This window comes from Salmo trutta, chromosome 4, assembly GCF_901001165.1.
Source record: "Salmo trutta chromosome 4, fSalTru1.1, whole genome shotgun sequence".
Lineage (NCBI taxonomy): Eukaryota > Metazoa > Chordata > Actinopteri > Salmoniformes > Salmonidae > Salmo > Salmo trutta.
In genome coordinates, this window is record NC_042960.1 from 63,027,311 (window position 1) to 63,044,024 (window position 16,714).

At 44.1% G+C, this 16,714-nt stretch overlaps 1 protein-coding gene and 1 long non-coding RNA gene across 3 annotated transcripts; both read right to left on the bottom strand.

Moving 5' to 3' along the window:
• Positions 1–4,948: 4,948 nt before the first annotated feature.
• Positions 4,949–6,278, bottom strand: LOC115192825 (uncharacterized). 2 transcript variants are annotated; one of them, XR_003877996.1, is made up of 3 exons: positions 6,237–6,278; positions 5,629–5,738; positions 4,949–5,298 (listed from the first exon to the last, which is right to left on the bottom strand). It is a non-coding gene; the product is annotated as an uncharacterized LOC115192825 (long non-coding RNA). The 2 variants fall into 2 exon arrangements; XR_003877995.1 differs by lacking the exon at positions 6,237–6,278 and having other exon boundaries at positions 5,629–5,923.
• A 4,879-nt stretch (positions 6,279–11,157) lies between these two features.
• Positions 11,158–15,547, bottom strand: LOC115192830 (G/T mismatch-specific thymine DNA glycosylase). Its single transcript, XM_029751706.1, has 3 exons — positions 15,362–15,547; positions 14,968–15,120; positions 11,158–13,141 (listed from the first exon to the last, which is right to left on the bottom strand). Exons 1-3 carry the CDS (start codon positions 15,519–15,521, stop codon positions 12,975–12,977), a joined length of 480 nt encoding a protein of 159 aa, XP_029607566.1. The 5' UTR covers positions 15,522–15,547; the 3' UTR covers positions 11,158–12,974.
• Positions 15,548–16,714: the final 1,167 nt, after the last annotated feature.

Genomic DNA, 16,714 nt, shown 5'->3' on the forward strand with positions numbered 1-16,714 from the left:
TAGTAGGGTCCACATAGATACTAGTCATGCTGGTGTAGTCTATAGCTGAGCTGGTTAAACTGTAGTAGGGTCCACATAGATACTAGTCATGCTGGTGTAGTCTATAGCTGAGCTGGTTAAACTGTAGTAGGGTCCACATAGATACTAGTCATGCTGGTGTAGTCTATAGCTGAGCTGGTTAAACTGTAGTAGGGTCCACATAGATACTAGTCATGCTGGTGTAGTCTATAGCTGAGCTGGTTAAACTGTAGTAGGGTCCACATAGATACTAGTCATGCTGGTGTAGTCTATAGCTGAGCTGGTTAAACTGTAGTAGGGTCCACATAGATACTAGTCATGCTGGTGTAGTCTATAGCTGAGCTGGTTAAACTGTAGTAGGGTCCACATAGATACTAGTCATGCTGGTGTAGTCTATAGCTGAGCTGGTTAAACTGTAGTAGGGTCCACATAGATACTAGTCATGCTGGTGTAGTCTATAGCTGAGCTGGTTAAACTGTAGTAGGGTCCACATAGATACTAGTCATGCTTGTGTAGTCTATAGCTGAGCTGGTTAAACTGTAGTAGGGTCCACATAGATACTAGTCATGCTGGTGTAGTCTATAGCTGAGCTGGTTAAACTGTAGTAGGGTCCACATAGATACTAGTCATGCTGGTGTAGTCTATAGCTGAGCTGGTTAAACTGTAGTAGGGTCCACATAGATACTAGTCATGCTGGTGTAGTCTATAGCTGAGCTGGTTAAACTGTAGTAGGGTCCACATAGATACTAGTCATGCTGGTGTAGTCTATAGCTGAGCTGGTTAAACTGTAGTAGGGTCCACATAGATACTAGTCATGCTGGTGTAGTCTATAGCTGAGCTGGTTAAACTGTAGTAGGGTCCACATAGATACTAGTCATGTTGGTGTAGTCTATAGCTGAGCTGGTTAAACTGTAGTAGGGTCCACATAGATACTAGTCATGCTGGTGTAGTCTATAGCTGAGCTGGTTAAACTGTAGTAGGGTCCACATAGATGCTAGTCATGCTGGTGTAGTCTATAGCTGAGCTGGTTAAACTGTAGTAGGGTCCACATAGATACTAGTCATGCTGGTGTAGTCTATAGCTGAGCTGGTTAAACTGTAGTAGGGTCCACATAGATACTAGTCATGCTGGTGTAGTCTATAGCTGAGCTGGTTAAACTGTAGTAGGGTCCACATAGATACTAGTCATGCTGGTGTAGTCTATAGCTGAGCTGGTTAAACTGTAGTAGGGTCCACATAGATACTAGTCATGCTGGTGTAGTCTATAGCTGAGCTGGTTAAACTGTAGTAGGGTCCACATAGATACTAGTCATGCTGGTGTAGTCTATAGCTGAGCTGGTTAAACTGTAGTAGGGTCCACATAGATACTAGTCATGTTGGTGTAGTCTATAGCTGAGCTGGTTAAACTGTAGTAGGGTCCACATAGATACTAGTCATGCTGGTGTAGTCTATAGCTGAGCTGGTTAAACTGTAGTAGGGTCCACATAGATACTAGTCATGCTGGTGTAGTCTATAGCTGAGCTGGTTAAACTGTAGTAGGGTCCACATAGATGCTAGTCATACTGGTGTAGTCTATAGCTGAGCTGGTTAAACTGTAGTAGGGTCCACATAGATACTAGTCATGCTGGTGTAGTCTATAGCTGAGCTGGTTAAACTGTAGTAGGGTCCACATAGATACTAGTCATGCTGGTGTAGTCTATAGCTGAGCTGGTTAAACTGTAGTAGGGTCCACATAGATACTAGTCATGCTGGTGTAGTCTATAGCTGAGCTGGTTAAACTGTAGTAGGGTCCACATAGATGCTAGTCATACTGGTGTAGTCTATAGCTGAGCTGGTTAAACTGTAGTAGGGTCCACATAGATACTAGTCATGCTGGTGTAGTCTATAGCTGAGCTGGTTAAACTGTAGTAGGGTCCACATAGATACTAGTCATGCTGGTGTAGTCTATAGCTGAGCTGGTTAAACTGTAGTAGGGTCCACATAGATACTAGTCATGCTGGTGTAGTCTATAGCTGAGCTGGTTAAACTGTAGTAGGGTCCACATAGATACTAGTCATGCTGGTGTAGTCTATAGCTGAGCTGGTTAAACTGTAGTAGGGTCCACATAGATACTAGTCATGCTGGTGTAGTCTATAGCTGAGCTGGTTAAACTGTAGTAGGGTCCACATAGATACTAGTCATGCTGGTGTAGTCTATAGCTGAGCTGGTTAAACTGTAGTAGGGTCCACATAGATACTAGTCATGTTGGTGTAGTCTATAGCTGAGCTGGTTAAACTGTAGTAGGGTCCACATAGATACTAGTCATGCTGGTGTAGTCTATAGCTGAGCTGGTTAAACTGTAGTAGGGTCCACATAGATACTAGTCATGCTGGTGTAGTCTATAGCTGAGCTGGTTAAACTGTAGTAGGGTCCACATAGATGCTAGTCATGCTGGTGTAGTCTATAGCTGAGCTGGTTAAACTGTAGTAGGGTCCACATAGATACTAGTCATGCTGGTGTAGTCTATAGCTGAGCTGGTTAAACTGTAGTAGGGTCCACATAGATACTAGTCATGCTGGTGTAGTCTATAGCTGAGCTGGTTAAACTGTAGTAGGGTCCACATAGATACTAGTCATGCTGGTGCTGATGGTCCCCAGATGTGATGATTCAGTCAACTTTGTTTTATGTACAATGATTTAACTGATTTGATCTTCAGATGTTCTGAATTAACATAAACATTCAATGTATTCATATTTATTTTAGTGCAATGTTTTAATCTTGTACATTTCCATGAATCATGATGTATGGTGTTGATGTATATTGGTTGTCATTCAGAACCATTGATATGTTTTCTCAGTTGGTTCTCTGTCTCTATGTAATTCTCCTCAGTATCGTTCAACAGGTAGTATCACTAACTAACTAACTAACTAAACTTTATGGACTGGTTTCCCAGACACAGATTAATCCTAGTCCTGGACTAAAAAGTATGTTCAATGTAGATGTCCAGGAAACCGGCCCTAAATGTGTCATCTTTCATCCTCCCATATTGCTCAGTCCAGCAACATTAAACCTGTCCAGCAGGTGGTGCTATTGACCAAACAATAAAACCAGCAGATATCTTGACTTGCCACTCAGTATATCAGTAATGTTCAGAATAGTACTTTAATATCATTGGAGATTGATGGTCTTTTTAATCCACTATCCAGAGTCAGGAACAGATGAAGTTAGGTCTGCTACTGTTCAGTGATTAAATATGATTTATGGTGATGGGAAATAAAAAATACAACACTAAACTTCATCTAGTAATAGTTTTCCTTTGTTATTTATTCCAAGGTGTGTCTTTAACTTGTAAATGGATTGTGTGGAGGTGAGCTAGTGGTGTGGCTGACGGATAAATGGTTCCCTATTCCCTACGTAGTGCACTACGGTGCTTCTGACCAGGTCTAAAGTAGTGTTCTACATAGGGAATAGGGTGTAGATTTATTACCATATCATGCTTTAGTGTTTGGCACAAAAACATATTAGATCTCCACCCTCCCACTTCATGTCTGTCATCCCCCAGTTCTGTTAAGACTTCCTCTCATTGAACTGGGCCTCATTCTAAATGGTCACTTTGTATTGAAAGTCCATACTGGGTTTTACTATGGTTCTACATACAGTATCTGTATTGATAGTCCATACTGGACTTTACTATGGTTCTACATACAGTATCTGTATTGATAGTCCATACTGGACTTTACTATGGTTCTACATACAGTATCTGTATTGATAGTCCATACTGGACTTTACTATGGTTCTACATACAGTATCTGTATTGATAGTCCATACTGGGCTTTACTATGGTTCTACATACAGTACCTGTATTGATAGTCCATACTGGACTTTACTATGGTTCTACATACAGTACCTGTATTGATAGTTCATACTGGGCTTTACTATGGTTCTACATACAGTATCTGTATTGATAGTCCATACTGGGCTTTACTATGGTTCTACATACAGTATCTGTATTGATAGTCCATACTGGACTTTACTATGGTTCTACATACAGTACCTGTACCTGGAGGGTTTCTGCTCACATATTCCTTTATCTCCACAACTTTATCTGATTCTCTCTCCCACTTCCCTTCATGGAGAGATGATAGAGGGATGTGAAAGAGGAGAGAGGTAATGGTTGTACTCCCCCATGGAGAGATGATAGAGGGATGTGAAAGAGGAGAGAGGTAATGGTTGTACTCCCCCGTGGAGAGATGATAGAGGGATGTGAAAGAGGAGAGAGGTAATGGTTGTACTCCCCCATGGAGAGATGATAGAGGGATGTGAAAGAGGAGAGAGGTAACGGTTGTACTCCCCCGTGGAGAGATGATAGAGGGATGTGAAAGAGGAGAGAGGTAACGGTTGTACTCCCCCATGGAGAGATGATAGAGGGATGTGAAAGAGGAGAGAGGTAACGGTTGTACTCCCTCATGGAGAGATGATAGAGGGATGTGAAAGAGGAGAGAGGTAATGGTTGTACTCCCCCGTGGAGAGATGATAGAGGGATGTGAAAGAGGAGAGAGGTAACGGTTGTACTCCCTCATGGAGAGATGATAGAGGGATGTGAAAGAGGAGAGAGGTAATGGTTGTACTCCCCCATGGAGAGATGATAGAGGGATGTGAAAGAGGAGAGAGGTAATGGTTGTACTCCCCCATGGAGAGATGATAGAGGGATGTGAAAGAGGAGAGAGGTAATGGTTGTACTCCCCCATGGAGAGATGATAGAGGGATGTGAAAGAGGAGAGAGGTAACGGTTGTACTCCCCCATGGAGAGATGATAGAGGGATGTGAAAGAGGAGAGAGGTAATGGTTGTACTCCCCCATGGAGAGATGATAGAGGGATGTGAAAGAGGAGAGAGGTAATGGTTGTACTCCCCCATGGAGAGATGATAGAGGGATGTGAAAGAGGAGAGAGGTAATGGTTGGACTGGACTTATTTATTCTCTCATTACTGACTTATTCTGTCTCACCAACATAATTACAATAAACAAACTAATTACATTCAAGGAATTATTATTGTATTCAAGTAAATCTGTATTAAAATTCACCATAAAATGTTCAGTTCCATAGCTTAACATGGGAAATTCTCCCTCCCTCCTATAAGAGTAATTGAAGTGTTGGATGAGATAGGACCCTGCCTTCACAGGGGATATTTGTTGGTTCCTACACAACAGGTGATGAGGACCTCATCGTCCAGCTGCACAAAGAAAGCCAGGGACTGCAGTGTTCTCCAGTCTCCAGCAGGGGGCAGTAAAACCCTATGGACCTGAAAGGGAAAGTGAGGAGTAAAAATCAAAGGTGAATTTACATTGATGTTTCCACAGAGACCTGAGTCATATTCACTGGGCACCAAACTGAAGAAAATCAACTGAAACAGGGAGGGACTAACTGAGCAAGAAATGTTTTCGATGTTTGCACTTTTAGGACGTTTCTATTGATTCCATTACAACAAACTGAATCAATCACTGCTTATTAAGTATTCAACATTATTTTAAATAGTATTTGAACACAGATCCGTTTCCACATACAATAAGCCTGTAACATCTTGTATGATCTTATCAGATAAAGGTGTTTCAAATGGAAAGGCAAGTCTCACCACTGAGAGGAAAACATCACTGGTCCACCTCTGCATCAGGTCAGCTATGTTGATCAGTACTGTCCCAGGGATGCTGGGAGCAGAGATGAACTCCCCTGACCTGGTACCACCTATGGAGTTGTCATTTTAATATCAGTTTAACCCCATTACTGCTATAACCCACATAAACCATGTTAATAGAATGAAATGGATCCAGGTCCCATTTATTCTACAATAGATTTACTGCCTGTGGAACACTTCTCCAAAGTGGTCTGAAATCAAGATGACTGCAGGTCTGAATCCCAAACTAATGGGGGGAAATGGCTCCTTCAATAAGATGGTATTTAGAGATATGGAGATTTTTGTTGACAAACTTTGCTATTGGGGTGAACAAATACCATTAACATACATAGTCCAGTAAAAATGTACTTAACAAGTCACATAATAAGTTACATGGACTCACTGTGAACAATAATATAACTAGAGACAAAGTCTTTCCTGCCAGGAGACGTAGCCTGGAAAACTCCTGGACCTAATAGAAGCTGCAGAGGATTCAGTGGTGTCTTGTTTACCTGCAGGCCACCCTCTTGGTTCTAGAAGACCAGAGGATTCAGTGGTGTCTTGTTTACCTGCAGGGTACCCTCTTGGTTCTAGAAGACCAGAGGATTCAGTGGTGTCTTGTTAACTGCAGGTCACCCTCTTGGTTCTAGAAGACCAGAGGTTTGCTCAGGGATGAAAACATTTGAGGGAACATCCTATTACCCATATACTGTCATTCACTACTTTAAACCAGAGCCCTATAGGCCCTGGTCAACAGTAGTACACTACCCTATAGGCCCTGGTCAACAGTAGTACACTACCCTATGGGCCCTGGTCAACAGTAGTGCACTACCCTATGGGCCCTGGTCAACAGTAGTGCACTACCCTATGGGCCCTGGTCAACAGTAGTACACTACCCTATAGGCCCTGGTCAACAGTAGTGCACTACCCTATGGGCCCTGGTCAACAGTAGTGCACTACCCTATGGGCCCTGGTCAACAGTAGTGCACTACCCTATAGGCCCTGGTCAACAGTAGTGCACTACCCTATGGGCCCTGGTCAACAGTAGTGCACTACCCTATAGGCCCTGGTCAACAGTAGTGCACTACCCTATGGGCCCTGGTCAACAGAAGTGCACTACCATATGGGCCCTGGTCAACAGTAGTACACTACCCTATGGGCCCTGGTCAACAGTAGTGCACTACCCTATGGGCCCTGGTCAACAGTAGTGCACTACCCTATGGGCACTGGTCAACAGTAGTACACTACCCTATGGGCCCTGGTCAACAGTAGTACACTACCCTATGGGCCCTGGTCAACAGTAGTACACTACCCTATGGACCCTGGTCAACAGTAGTACACTACCCTATGGGCCCTGGTCAACAGTAGTGCACTACCCTATGGGCCTGAACTGACTGACTTAAATTCAAATTGACCCCAACCCTGACCTTTACTATACCCATTTACCATGGGAAGGAACCATAACTCACACACCCTAGTCAGTTAAAGATTTACACAAGGTTTCATTTTCATTTCCTTAATCCAACATCCCACAGAACAGCTGGACAGTTCCCCATAAATTATGTCATGGTTTGGTTAGCTATCAAATTTACTGGTGTGAAGTAGTTTGCCACTGTCTGTGTGTACACATCTAACAGCACTGTCTGTGTGTACACATCTAACAACACTGTCTGTGTGTACACATCTAACAACACTGTCTGTGTGTACACATCTAACGGCACTGTCTGTGTGTACACATCTAACGGCACTGTCTGTGTGTACACATCTAACAGCGCTGTCTGTGTGTACACATCTAACAGCACTGTCTGTGTGTACACATCTAACAACACTGTCTGTGTGTACACATCTAACAGCACTGTCTGTGTGTACACATCTAACAACACTGTCTGTGTGTACACATCTAACAACACTGTCTGTGTGTACACATCTAACAGCACTGTCTGTGTGTACACATCTAACAACACTGTCTGTGTGTACACATCTAACAGCACTGTCTGTGTACACATCTTACAGCACTGTCTGTGTGTACACATCTAACAACACTGTCAAACATTAGGCGCCAAGGCAGAGTTAGAATAAGGTAGTGGGACTGGTGCTGTTTTCTCTAAACCAATTTAAAAAACACCCCACTTCTAACAAGTATTTGCCTTCTCACATAGCTACACACACAAAACAAACACAGATATTCCTAGTCCTACACACAACTCTTTCATATTTTATTATATCCTGCAAAGAAGCACTCTGAAACCCCCCAGCTTAGAGCATCCTTTCCCAGCCACGAGCAGAGCAACAGCCCCTTACCTTTTTGGAGTCCTGGAGGAGACGAGGTACTGTGGACTGGAGTCCTGGAGGAGACGAGGTACTGTGGACTGGAGTCCTGGAGGAGACGAGGTACTGTGGACTGGAGTCCTGGAGGAGACGAGGTACTGTGGACTGGAGTCCTGGAGGAGACGAGGTACTGTGGACTGGAGTCCTGGAGGAGACGAGGTACTGTGGACTGGAGCCCTGGAGGAGACGAGGTACTGTGGACTGGAGTCCTGGAGGAGACGAGGTACTGTGGACTGGAGTCCTGGAGGAGACGAGGTACTGTGGACTGGAGTCCTGGAGGAGACGAGGTACTGTGGACTGGAGTCCTGGAGGAGACGAGGTACTGTGGACTGGAGTCCTGGAGGAGACGAGGTACTGTGGACTGGAGTCCTGGAGGAGACGAGGTACTGTGGACTGTGTGGAGCTGCTACTCCAGACAGAGAGAGAGAGAAAGCGGGCCTACAGCAGCACCTATATCCTCTGCACAGATACTGCCAGTCCTGGGCCCTGACAAATCTCTGACAAATCTCAGTAAGACAATGTTCCAAAAAAGGTCCAGTTGCCAGGACCACAAATACAAATTCCATCTAGACACCGTTGCCCTAGAGCACACAAAAAACGACATACCTCGGCCTAAACATCAACTCCACAGGTAACTTCCACAAAGCTGTGAACGATCTGAGACAAGGCAAGAAGGTCCTTCTACGCCATCAAAAAGGACATAACATTTAACATACCAATTAGGATCTGGCAAAAAATGCTTGAATCTGTTATAGAATCAATTGCCCCTTATGGTTGTGAGGTCTGGGGTCCGCTCACCAACCAAGAATTCACAAAATGGGACAAACACCAAATTGAGACTGCATGCAGAATTCTACAAAATATCCCTCATGTACACCGTAAAACACCAAATAATTCATGCAGAGCAGAATTAGGCCGATACCTGCTAATTCTCAAAATCTAGAAAAGAGACATTCAATTCTACAACCTCCTAAAAGGAAGTGATTACCAAACCTTCCATAACAAAGCCATCACCTACAGAGAGATGAACCTTGAGAAGAGTTCCCTAAGCAAGCTGGTCCTGGGGCTCTGTTCACAAACACAAACAGACCCCACAGAGCCCCAGGACAGCAACACAAACAGACCCCACAGAGCCCCAGGACAGCAACACAAACACATCCCACAGAGCCCCAGGACAGCAACACAAACACACCCCACAGAGCCCCAGGACAGCAACACAAACACACCCCACAGAGCCCCAGGACAGCAACACAAACACACCCCACAGAGCCCCAGGACAGCAACACAAACACACCCCACAGAGCCCCAGGACAGCAACACAAACACACCCCACAGAGCCCCAGGACAGCAACACAAACACACCCCACAGAGCCCCAGGACAGCAACACAAACACACCCCACAGAGCCCCAGGACAGCAACACAAACACACCCCACAGAGCCCCAGGACAGCAACACAAACAGACCCCACAGAGCCCCAGGACAGCAACACAAACAGACCCCACAGAGCCCCAGGACAGCAACACAAACAGACCCCACAGAGCCCCAGGACAGCAACACAAACACACCCCACAGAGCCCCAGGACAGCAACACAAACAGACCCCACAGAGCCCCAGGACAGCAACACAAACACACCCCACAGAGCCCCAGGACAGCAACACAATTAGAGCCAACCAAATAATGAGAAAACAAAAGATAATTACTTGACACATTGGAAAGAATTAACGAAAAAAACAGAGCAAACTAGAATGCTATTTGGCCCTAAACAGAGAGAATAACAACAATAGTACGCAAGTATAAACACCATGGGACCACGCAGCCGTCATACAATACAACTGCTGACTTTGTTTTGTACAACACCCCTCAGACCCCTCGTCACCACAAATGACTTCAACGATGGCAGTCTCAGACTGAAGTGTGTAATGAACATCGAGCAACAGAAGAATTGTGGGTCGTCATCAGGAAAGACGAAATGTAGCTTTAAAAATTAAATAATAATAATTACATTTTTTAACCTTTATTTAACCAGGTAGGCTAGTTGAGAACAAGTTCTCATTTACAACTGCGACCTGGCCAAGATAAAGCATAGCAATTTGACATATACAACGACAGAGTTACACATGGAATAAACAAAACATACAGTCAATAATACAGTAGAAAAAATAAAACAAAAAGTCTATATAAAGTGAGTGCAAATGAGGTAAGATAAGGCAATAAATAAGCCATGGTGGCGAAGTAATTACAATATAGCAATTAAACACTGGAATGGTAGACGTGCAGAAGATGAATGTGCAAGTAGAGATACTGGGGTGCAAAGGAGCAAGATAAATAACAGTATGGGGATGAGGTAGTTGGATGGGCTGTTTACAGATGGGCTATGTACAGGTGCTGTGATCTGTGAGCTGCTCTGACAGCTGGTGCTTAAAGCTAGTGAGGGAGATATGAGTCTCCAGCTTCAGTGATTTTTTGCAGTTCTTTCCAGTCATTGGCAGCAGAGAACTGGAAGGAAAGGCGACCGAAGGAGGAATTGGCTTTGGGGTGACCAGAGAGATACACCTGCTGGAGCGCGTGCTACGAGTGGGTGCTGCTATGGTGACCAGTGAGCTGAGATAAGGCGGGGCTTTACCTAGCAAAGACTTATAGATGACCTGGAGCCAGTGGGTCTGGCGACGAGTATGAAGCGAGGGCCAACCAACGAGATCGTACAGGTCGCAGTAGTGGATGGTGTATGGGGCTTTGGTGACAAAACGGATGGCACTGTGATAGACTGCATCCAATTTGTTGAGTAGTGTTGGAGGCTATTTTATAGATGACATCGCCGAAGTCGAGGATCAGTAGGATAGTCAGTTTTACGAGGGTATGTTTGGCAGCATGAGCGAAGGATGCTTTGTTGTGAAATAGGAAGCCGATTCTAGATTTAATTTTGGATTGGAGATACTTAATGTGAGTCTGGAAGGAGTTTACAGTCTAACCAGACACCTAGGTATTTGTAGTTGTCCACTTTTACAGAGAGCACATTCAAGGTAAATGCTGCAGATGTCTCAAATGGAAATGTCCTTTAAAAGCTAGAATCCTGGTTTCTGATTGAATCCCAGCCTTCGTCTCTATAACTAAGAGGATTTACGTACAGTAACTGCACATATGACCAATTCCATTCACACAATTTGGCAAAATCACTTTTATTTAAATCCACTTTTGGTCACAAAAATGAAACCAGTCCAGAATAAAAGGGGAAAAAAGTTTAAAGGTGAGGAAATTAAAGGTGAGGTAGCTTGTAGCTGCCACAACTATTTCAACCCTAATCCATCTCACGGTAGAAACCTTGTGATGCTGTAGTAGCTTCACACCTACAAACTTCTACTGATGTAGACTGTAATGCTAAAGTATTAGAACTTCTGACATACTGGATCAGCTACGCATTTCAAATAAAAAGTCATATTACACAGTTATTCTCACAGCATGTATCCATACATTTGCCCAGAGGGATCATGAGCAGTATCTCAGAAGTTAAAACTTGTGCAAAGAGTGTATTGTAATGTACAATATGAAACAATTTTTTTTTAAAGAACAGGGTCGTGTTCAAATAGGCACCAAACAGAAGACAACTGATTGGCTTTTCCAATAAGAGAAACAAAAACAAAATGTATCTGTTACAAACACATTGAAAAGGTTTTCCTAACGAAGCACGATCTAGGGTTTACTCATTTAGCATGCAGACGGATGAAAAGTTGTTGACGTACTTGAAGGTCATCGGTCAAACCGTCAGAACCCGACCAAACCAAGACGACCAAATCTTTTCAGGCTGGAAAGTTAAACAAAACAACTTCAAGTAAAATAGAAAAACTCCATGAGGATCATTTCCCATCTAAAAATCCTTCATGTAAAACAACATGTCCACCCAGCCTCTGTTTTGATAAAAACATCTGAGGGATGGACCTAAAGAAATGAATCCACTCAAATTCATAGACTGAGCTATGGATGCAAGGACTGACCATCCATAATATCACAATTATAGTTTTAACCAGGTTGAGTCTATACAGTGTTTAAGAACATTGGAGTAAAACAAGCCTATATTTGGGGTTCTGGTGGGGTACGACAGTTGAACTAAGCCCCTGAGGCATTTATAAAGTTATATACTTCAAGAATCAATGGCTATAAATCATTTATAAGTCCAAAAATGTATGTAACGTTTAAGGAGTGTAGCTTTAATGAACAACATGTTCAGAAACATACTAAACATACCGATCATAAAGCAACAAGAGAACAGCACCCTCCTTCAGTATTGTAAATCCCCTATAAAAGGCTTGAAGAAATTGCTAAAACATCCCTCTGTGGAATCACTTTTTGACCATGTTTAGTTTGTTCACATGTCACTCAGTACCTGTTCTCCTCATAAAAGGCACAGAATGAATACAATTAGAATACTAGCTAATCCTAAACTTCACCATGCATGACTTCCAGTAGCATACAGTGTGTGTGTGTTTTGCCACAGGTTCATTTGGGACTGACTGTTCATGTGTAAAAGTCTGATTTAGGGCTATTTGTACTATCAGAACAGTGTCCCGCTTTGCTTACACCTACTGCTCCGTCCTGTGGACAAGTACAGTGTGACAAAATAACCAAAAGGTTTAAATAGGTGACTATCTCCAAAGACAATCAAGAATCATTGTCAAGTCCCTGATTTCACATATTTAAAAGACCGCCTTGAGGGCAATCAAAACACACATGATATGACAAAACAGGATAAAATATGCTAATATTCAAAAAATCCTCAATTATCAATTTAGAAAATTCCATATATCAAGTAGTTAAACATGTAAATCCCTAAAATGGCTAATACAACTTGACAAATAATGAAAAGGCTACAATTTGAGTCTTCAAACTGAGGTGCAGCGTCTTATTGAAGGAGGAGATTAAGGATGTGTGGGTTGAGGTCTCTGTACGTCCAGATAGGGCTCGTTAGTAGCCCTATCACCTTCCTTATACATTGCCCGCCCATGCCTGGGGCTCTTTAGAGCCACCAATGTCTGGAATCTGATCAGCAAAAGACTGCATCATCCACTGTCCGTCCGGGAGTTGTCCCTCTGTAGCAGCGGCGGTGGAGGCAGGAAGTTGGGAAGTGTCTGCCTTCTCGACAGCGTCTGAAACTAGAATAAAATAACCTCTGATGTGACTGGACCATGTTACCGAGGCCATAGATAAACCCGTCCACTACAAATCACGCATAGGGAGCAGCAGCATCCGGACTAGGTGCTGTGAGTGACAGCAAGAGAAGTCAGTGATTGTTCACAGGTGCGGGTGATTAGCAGGTCATTGCAGAGTGAGAGGTGGACTTTGAATCTTTCATTTTGACCTTCTTCTTGTTTTGTATACATCATTTTTTGTCACAATTGAGCATCTATGCCCTGCTTGGGCTGGCTGACTACGGTTGTCCCTGGTGTTTATTGGGCTGGCTGACTACGGTTCTCCCTGGTGTTTATTGGGCTGTTTGACTACGGTTGTCCCTGGTTTTTATTGGGCTGGCTGACTACGGTTGTCCCTGGTGTTTATTGGGCTGGCTGACTACGGTTGTCCCTGGTGTTTATTGGGCTGGCTGACTACGGTTGTCCCTGGACCCTGGTGTTTATTGGGCTGGCTGACTACGGTTGTCCCTGGTGTTTATTGGGCTGGCTGACTACGGTTGTCCCTGGTGTTTATTGGGCTGGCTGACTACGGCTGTCCCTGGACCCTGGTGTTTATGGTTTATTTGTCAGGGACCATGTACAACATGTCATTGCACCAGATTTAGCTGGATAGCTCATTTTTCATCTGTAGTCTCTGGCTTGTGTCTCCTAGGTACATTACAGACCACAGCAGTCCTCTTATTCTTTAATAGACTGGGACGATATACCGTATACCAGGGTATTACTGACGGTATGATATTCACGCCACTGCTAACTTGCTAGCTAGGTGGTAAGATCAAGCTTCTTGGTTACAGCAGAGACATTCCTTCCTGGATCAAGATCCATGATGCCTAAATTGTTTTGTGCGTAAAAAAAAACCCCATCACAAATAGCATCCCTTAAAGTAATACAGTATATCCCGGTATGGAACAGAAAGTGTATAATGGTAGGAAAAACCCAAGTCTTTAATATTAATGACTCATTAATATCAGGTTATGTCCCAGTTAGTTAGCTCAACATGGAACATTTTGAATCTCACTATAGGCTGGCTAGTTGGATTCGAAACATCATTCAGTCTTGTTTACTGTGGCCATCAGCAATGTGACTGTGTTTATATAGTATACTATCCCTCCATTCCACATCAACCCCTAGACACTCCTAAACATCATTCAGTCTTGTTTACTGTGGCCATCAGCAATGTGACTGTGTTTATATAGTATACTATCCCTCCATTCCACATCAACCCCTAGACACTCCTAAACATCTTGGACAGGAATACACAATATGGCACTTCACCGTTTCCTTCTGATAGGCTGGCTAGAATATCAGCCATATTACTGACAGCTCTCCAACACAGACAGGTAACAGTGTCCAGGGAGGAGGAATTCAGGGTACATACACATCCAGTGTGTGGATCACAATACCTCCTGGAATCTACACTCATTTCAAGGTGAGGATGCTTAAATATTTTAGTAATTTGTGTTAAGTACCATTTTTAAAGACGAGTGTCCTGTGGCAGGGTTCTCCCCAAAGAATGGAACACAATCATTACTTTATGTTATCATCTCAGGACATTTGTTGTTGTTGCTCTAGATTGCAGATGATGACAGTTACAGGTGTTTAAAAATGAAAAGATATGAGTTAAAAGAGGGGCGCTGCCCCGCCCCCCCTCCGGTCCTCCACCCGGCCGTACTCAGCAGAGGTGTGTATCAAGAATCCTGGAGGAGAACCCTGCTGTGGGGAGCCTATACCATAGAACTAGTTACTGCTAATCCTAGTTCTATGGTCCATCCAGGCATCTCTGTGCTGACCTGTGTTTTCAGCCGACGAGAAGTTACAGTGCCCGTTGCCGTTGCTCTGGCCCTCCTCAGGCCCAGGCCCACCCTCGCCATATGCTCCACCGAAGGCCGCCTCGTAGCCCGGGTCGTATGCCTCCTCTTTGATCGCCATCCTCTTGGCGTCCTCTGTAGGGGGGGAGAAACAACACAGAATTCAATTTGAGGTATTTCTATGGAACAAACAAACTGTTACCATGTATCTGGTGAACAAGACTGTTCTCATACAGCTCATGAGACTGGGCAGAACTGTGATGCTTTTCATTTCAACATTGTACCTTTTTATAATAATTTAAATGTTAAATGTTAACTATGTACTTCATGTAAATGTATTTGAATACTCAGAGCACTCTGCAGTATGTTCTCTTACCCTTGGCCAATCCCAGGTCAAAGGTGTACTCCAACTCCTGAATGTCGTCCGTTCTGGCCACGCCCCTGAGCTGGTCTCTTAATTCCCTCAGCTTGATGTAGAAGTGTACTTTGTCCTGGGCACGGGGGAACTGGGCACAGCGGGCGCTGGACGACGGCATCAGATACAACGCCTGTAGGGGAGAGGGCAGGGTTATACGGTGTCATTTCAACAAGGGGAAGGGTACTGTACTTCCTCTGTATGCCCAATGACCATAGTTCATTCTTTAAAAAGTCTGAGCCGTGGGGTGTTCAAAGCCGACATATGGAATTGTTTAAAAATGGTCATACTATGGATCATTGAGCAATTCGATTTTACATTTTAAGATCCATTTAGTTAATACAAAAAAATACAAAAAATATGATAAAATATAGATTTTGGCTTTAACTACTATACGCCAGAGATACGCTTTGAATAACACATTCATAAAGTGGCAAAAAAAGAGTAGAAAAATGTATCATAAGGAATAAGGTTTTGAAGTGTTTGTCCTATATCTAAGAGGCATAAAAAAGCTCAGGAAATATTTTAGTTTTTACACATATTTAACCCCTTTTTTGGGTACCTTCAAGCTCCACCTGGTACAGCCAGAAGAGGACTGGCCACCCCTCAGAGCCTGGTTCCTCTCTAGGTTTCTAATCTCCACCTGGTACAGCCAGAAGAGGACTGGCCACCCCTCAGAGCCTGGTTCCTCTCTAGGTTTCTAATCTCCACCTGCTACAGCCAGAAGAGGACTGGCCACCCCTCAGAGCCTGGTTCCTCTCTAGGTTTCTAATCTCCACCTGGTACAGCCAGAAGAGGACTGGCCACCCCTCAGAGCCTGGTTCCTCTCTAGGTTTCTAATCTCCACCTGGTACAGCCAGAAGAGGACTGGCCACCCCTCAGAGCCTGGTTCCTCTCTAGGTTTCTAATCTCCACCTGGTACAGCCAGAAGAGGACTGGCCACCCCTCAGAGCCTGGTTCCTCTCTAGGTTTCTAATCTCCACCTGGTACAGCCAGAAGAGGACTGGCCACCCCTCAGAGCCTGGTTCCTCTCTAGGTTTCTAATCTCCACCTGGTACAGCCAGAAGAGGACTGGCCACCCCTCAGAGCCTGGTTCCTCTCTAGGTTTCTAATCTCCACCTGGTACAGCCAGAAGAGGACTGGCCACCCCTCAGAGCCTGGTTCCTCTCTAGGTTTCTAATCTCCACCTGGTACAGCCAGAAGAGGACTGGCCACCCCTCAGAGCCTGGTTCCTCTCTAGGTTTATAAGCTCCACCTGGTACAGCCAGAAGAGGACTGGCCACCCCTCAGAGCCTGGTTCCTCTCTAGGTTTCT

Coding starts and splice junctions, on each gene's coding strand:
- LOC115192830 (XM_029751706.1), bottom strand. CDS start 15,521: ATGCCGTCGTCCAGCGCCCGCTGTGCCCAGTTCCCCCGTGCCCAGGAC. Junction 15,121..15,361: donor TGACCTGGGATTGGCCAAGG/GTAAGAGAACAT, acceptor CCCCCCCTACAG/AGGACGCCAAGAGGATGGCG. Junction 13,142..14,967: donor CTCGTCGGCTGAAAACACAG/GTCAGCACAGAG, acceptor ATTTTATTCTAG/TTTCAGACGCTGTCGAGAAG.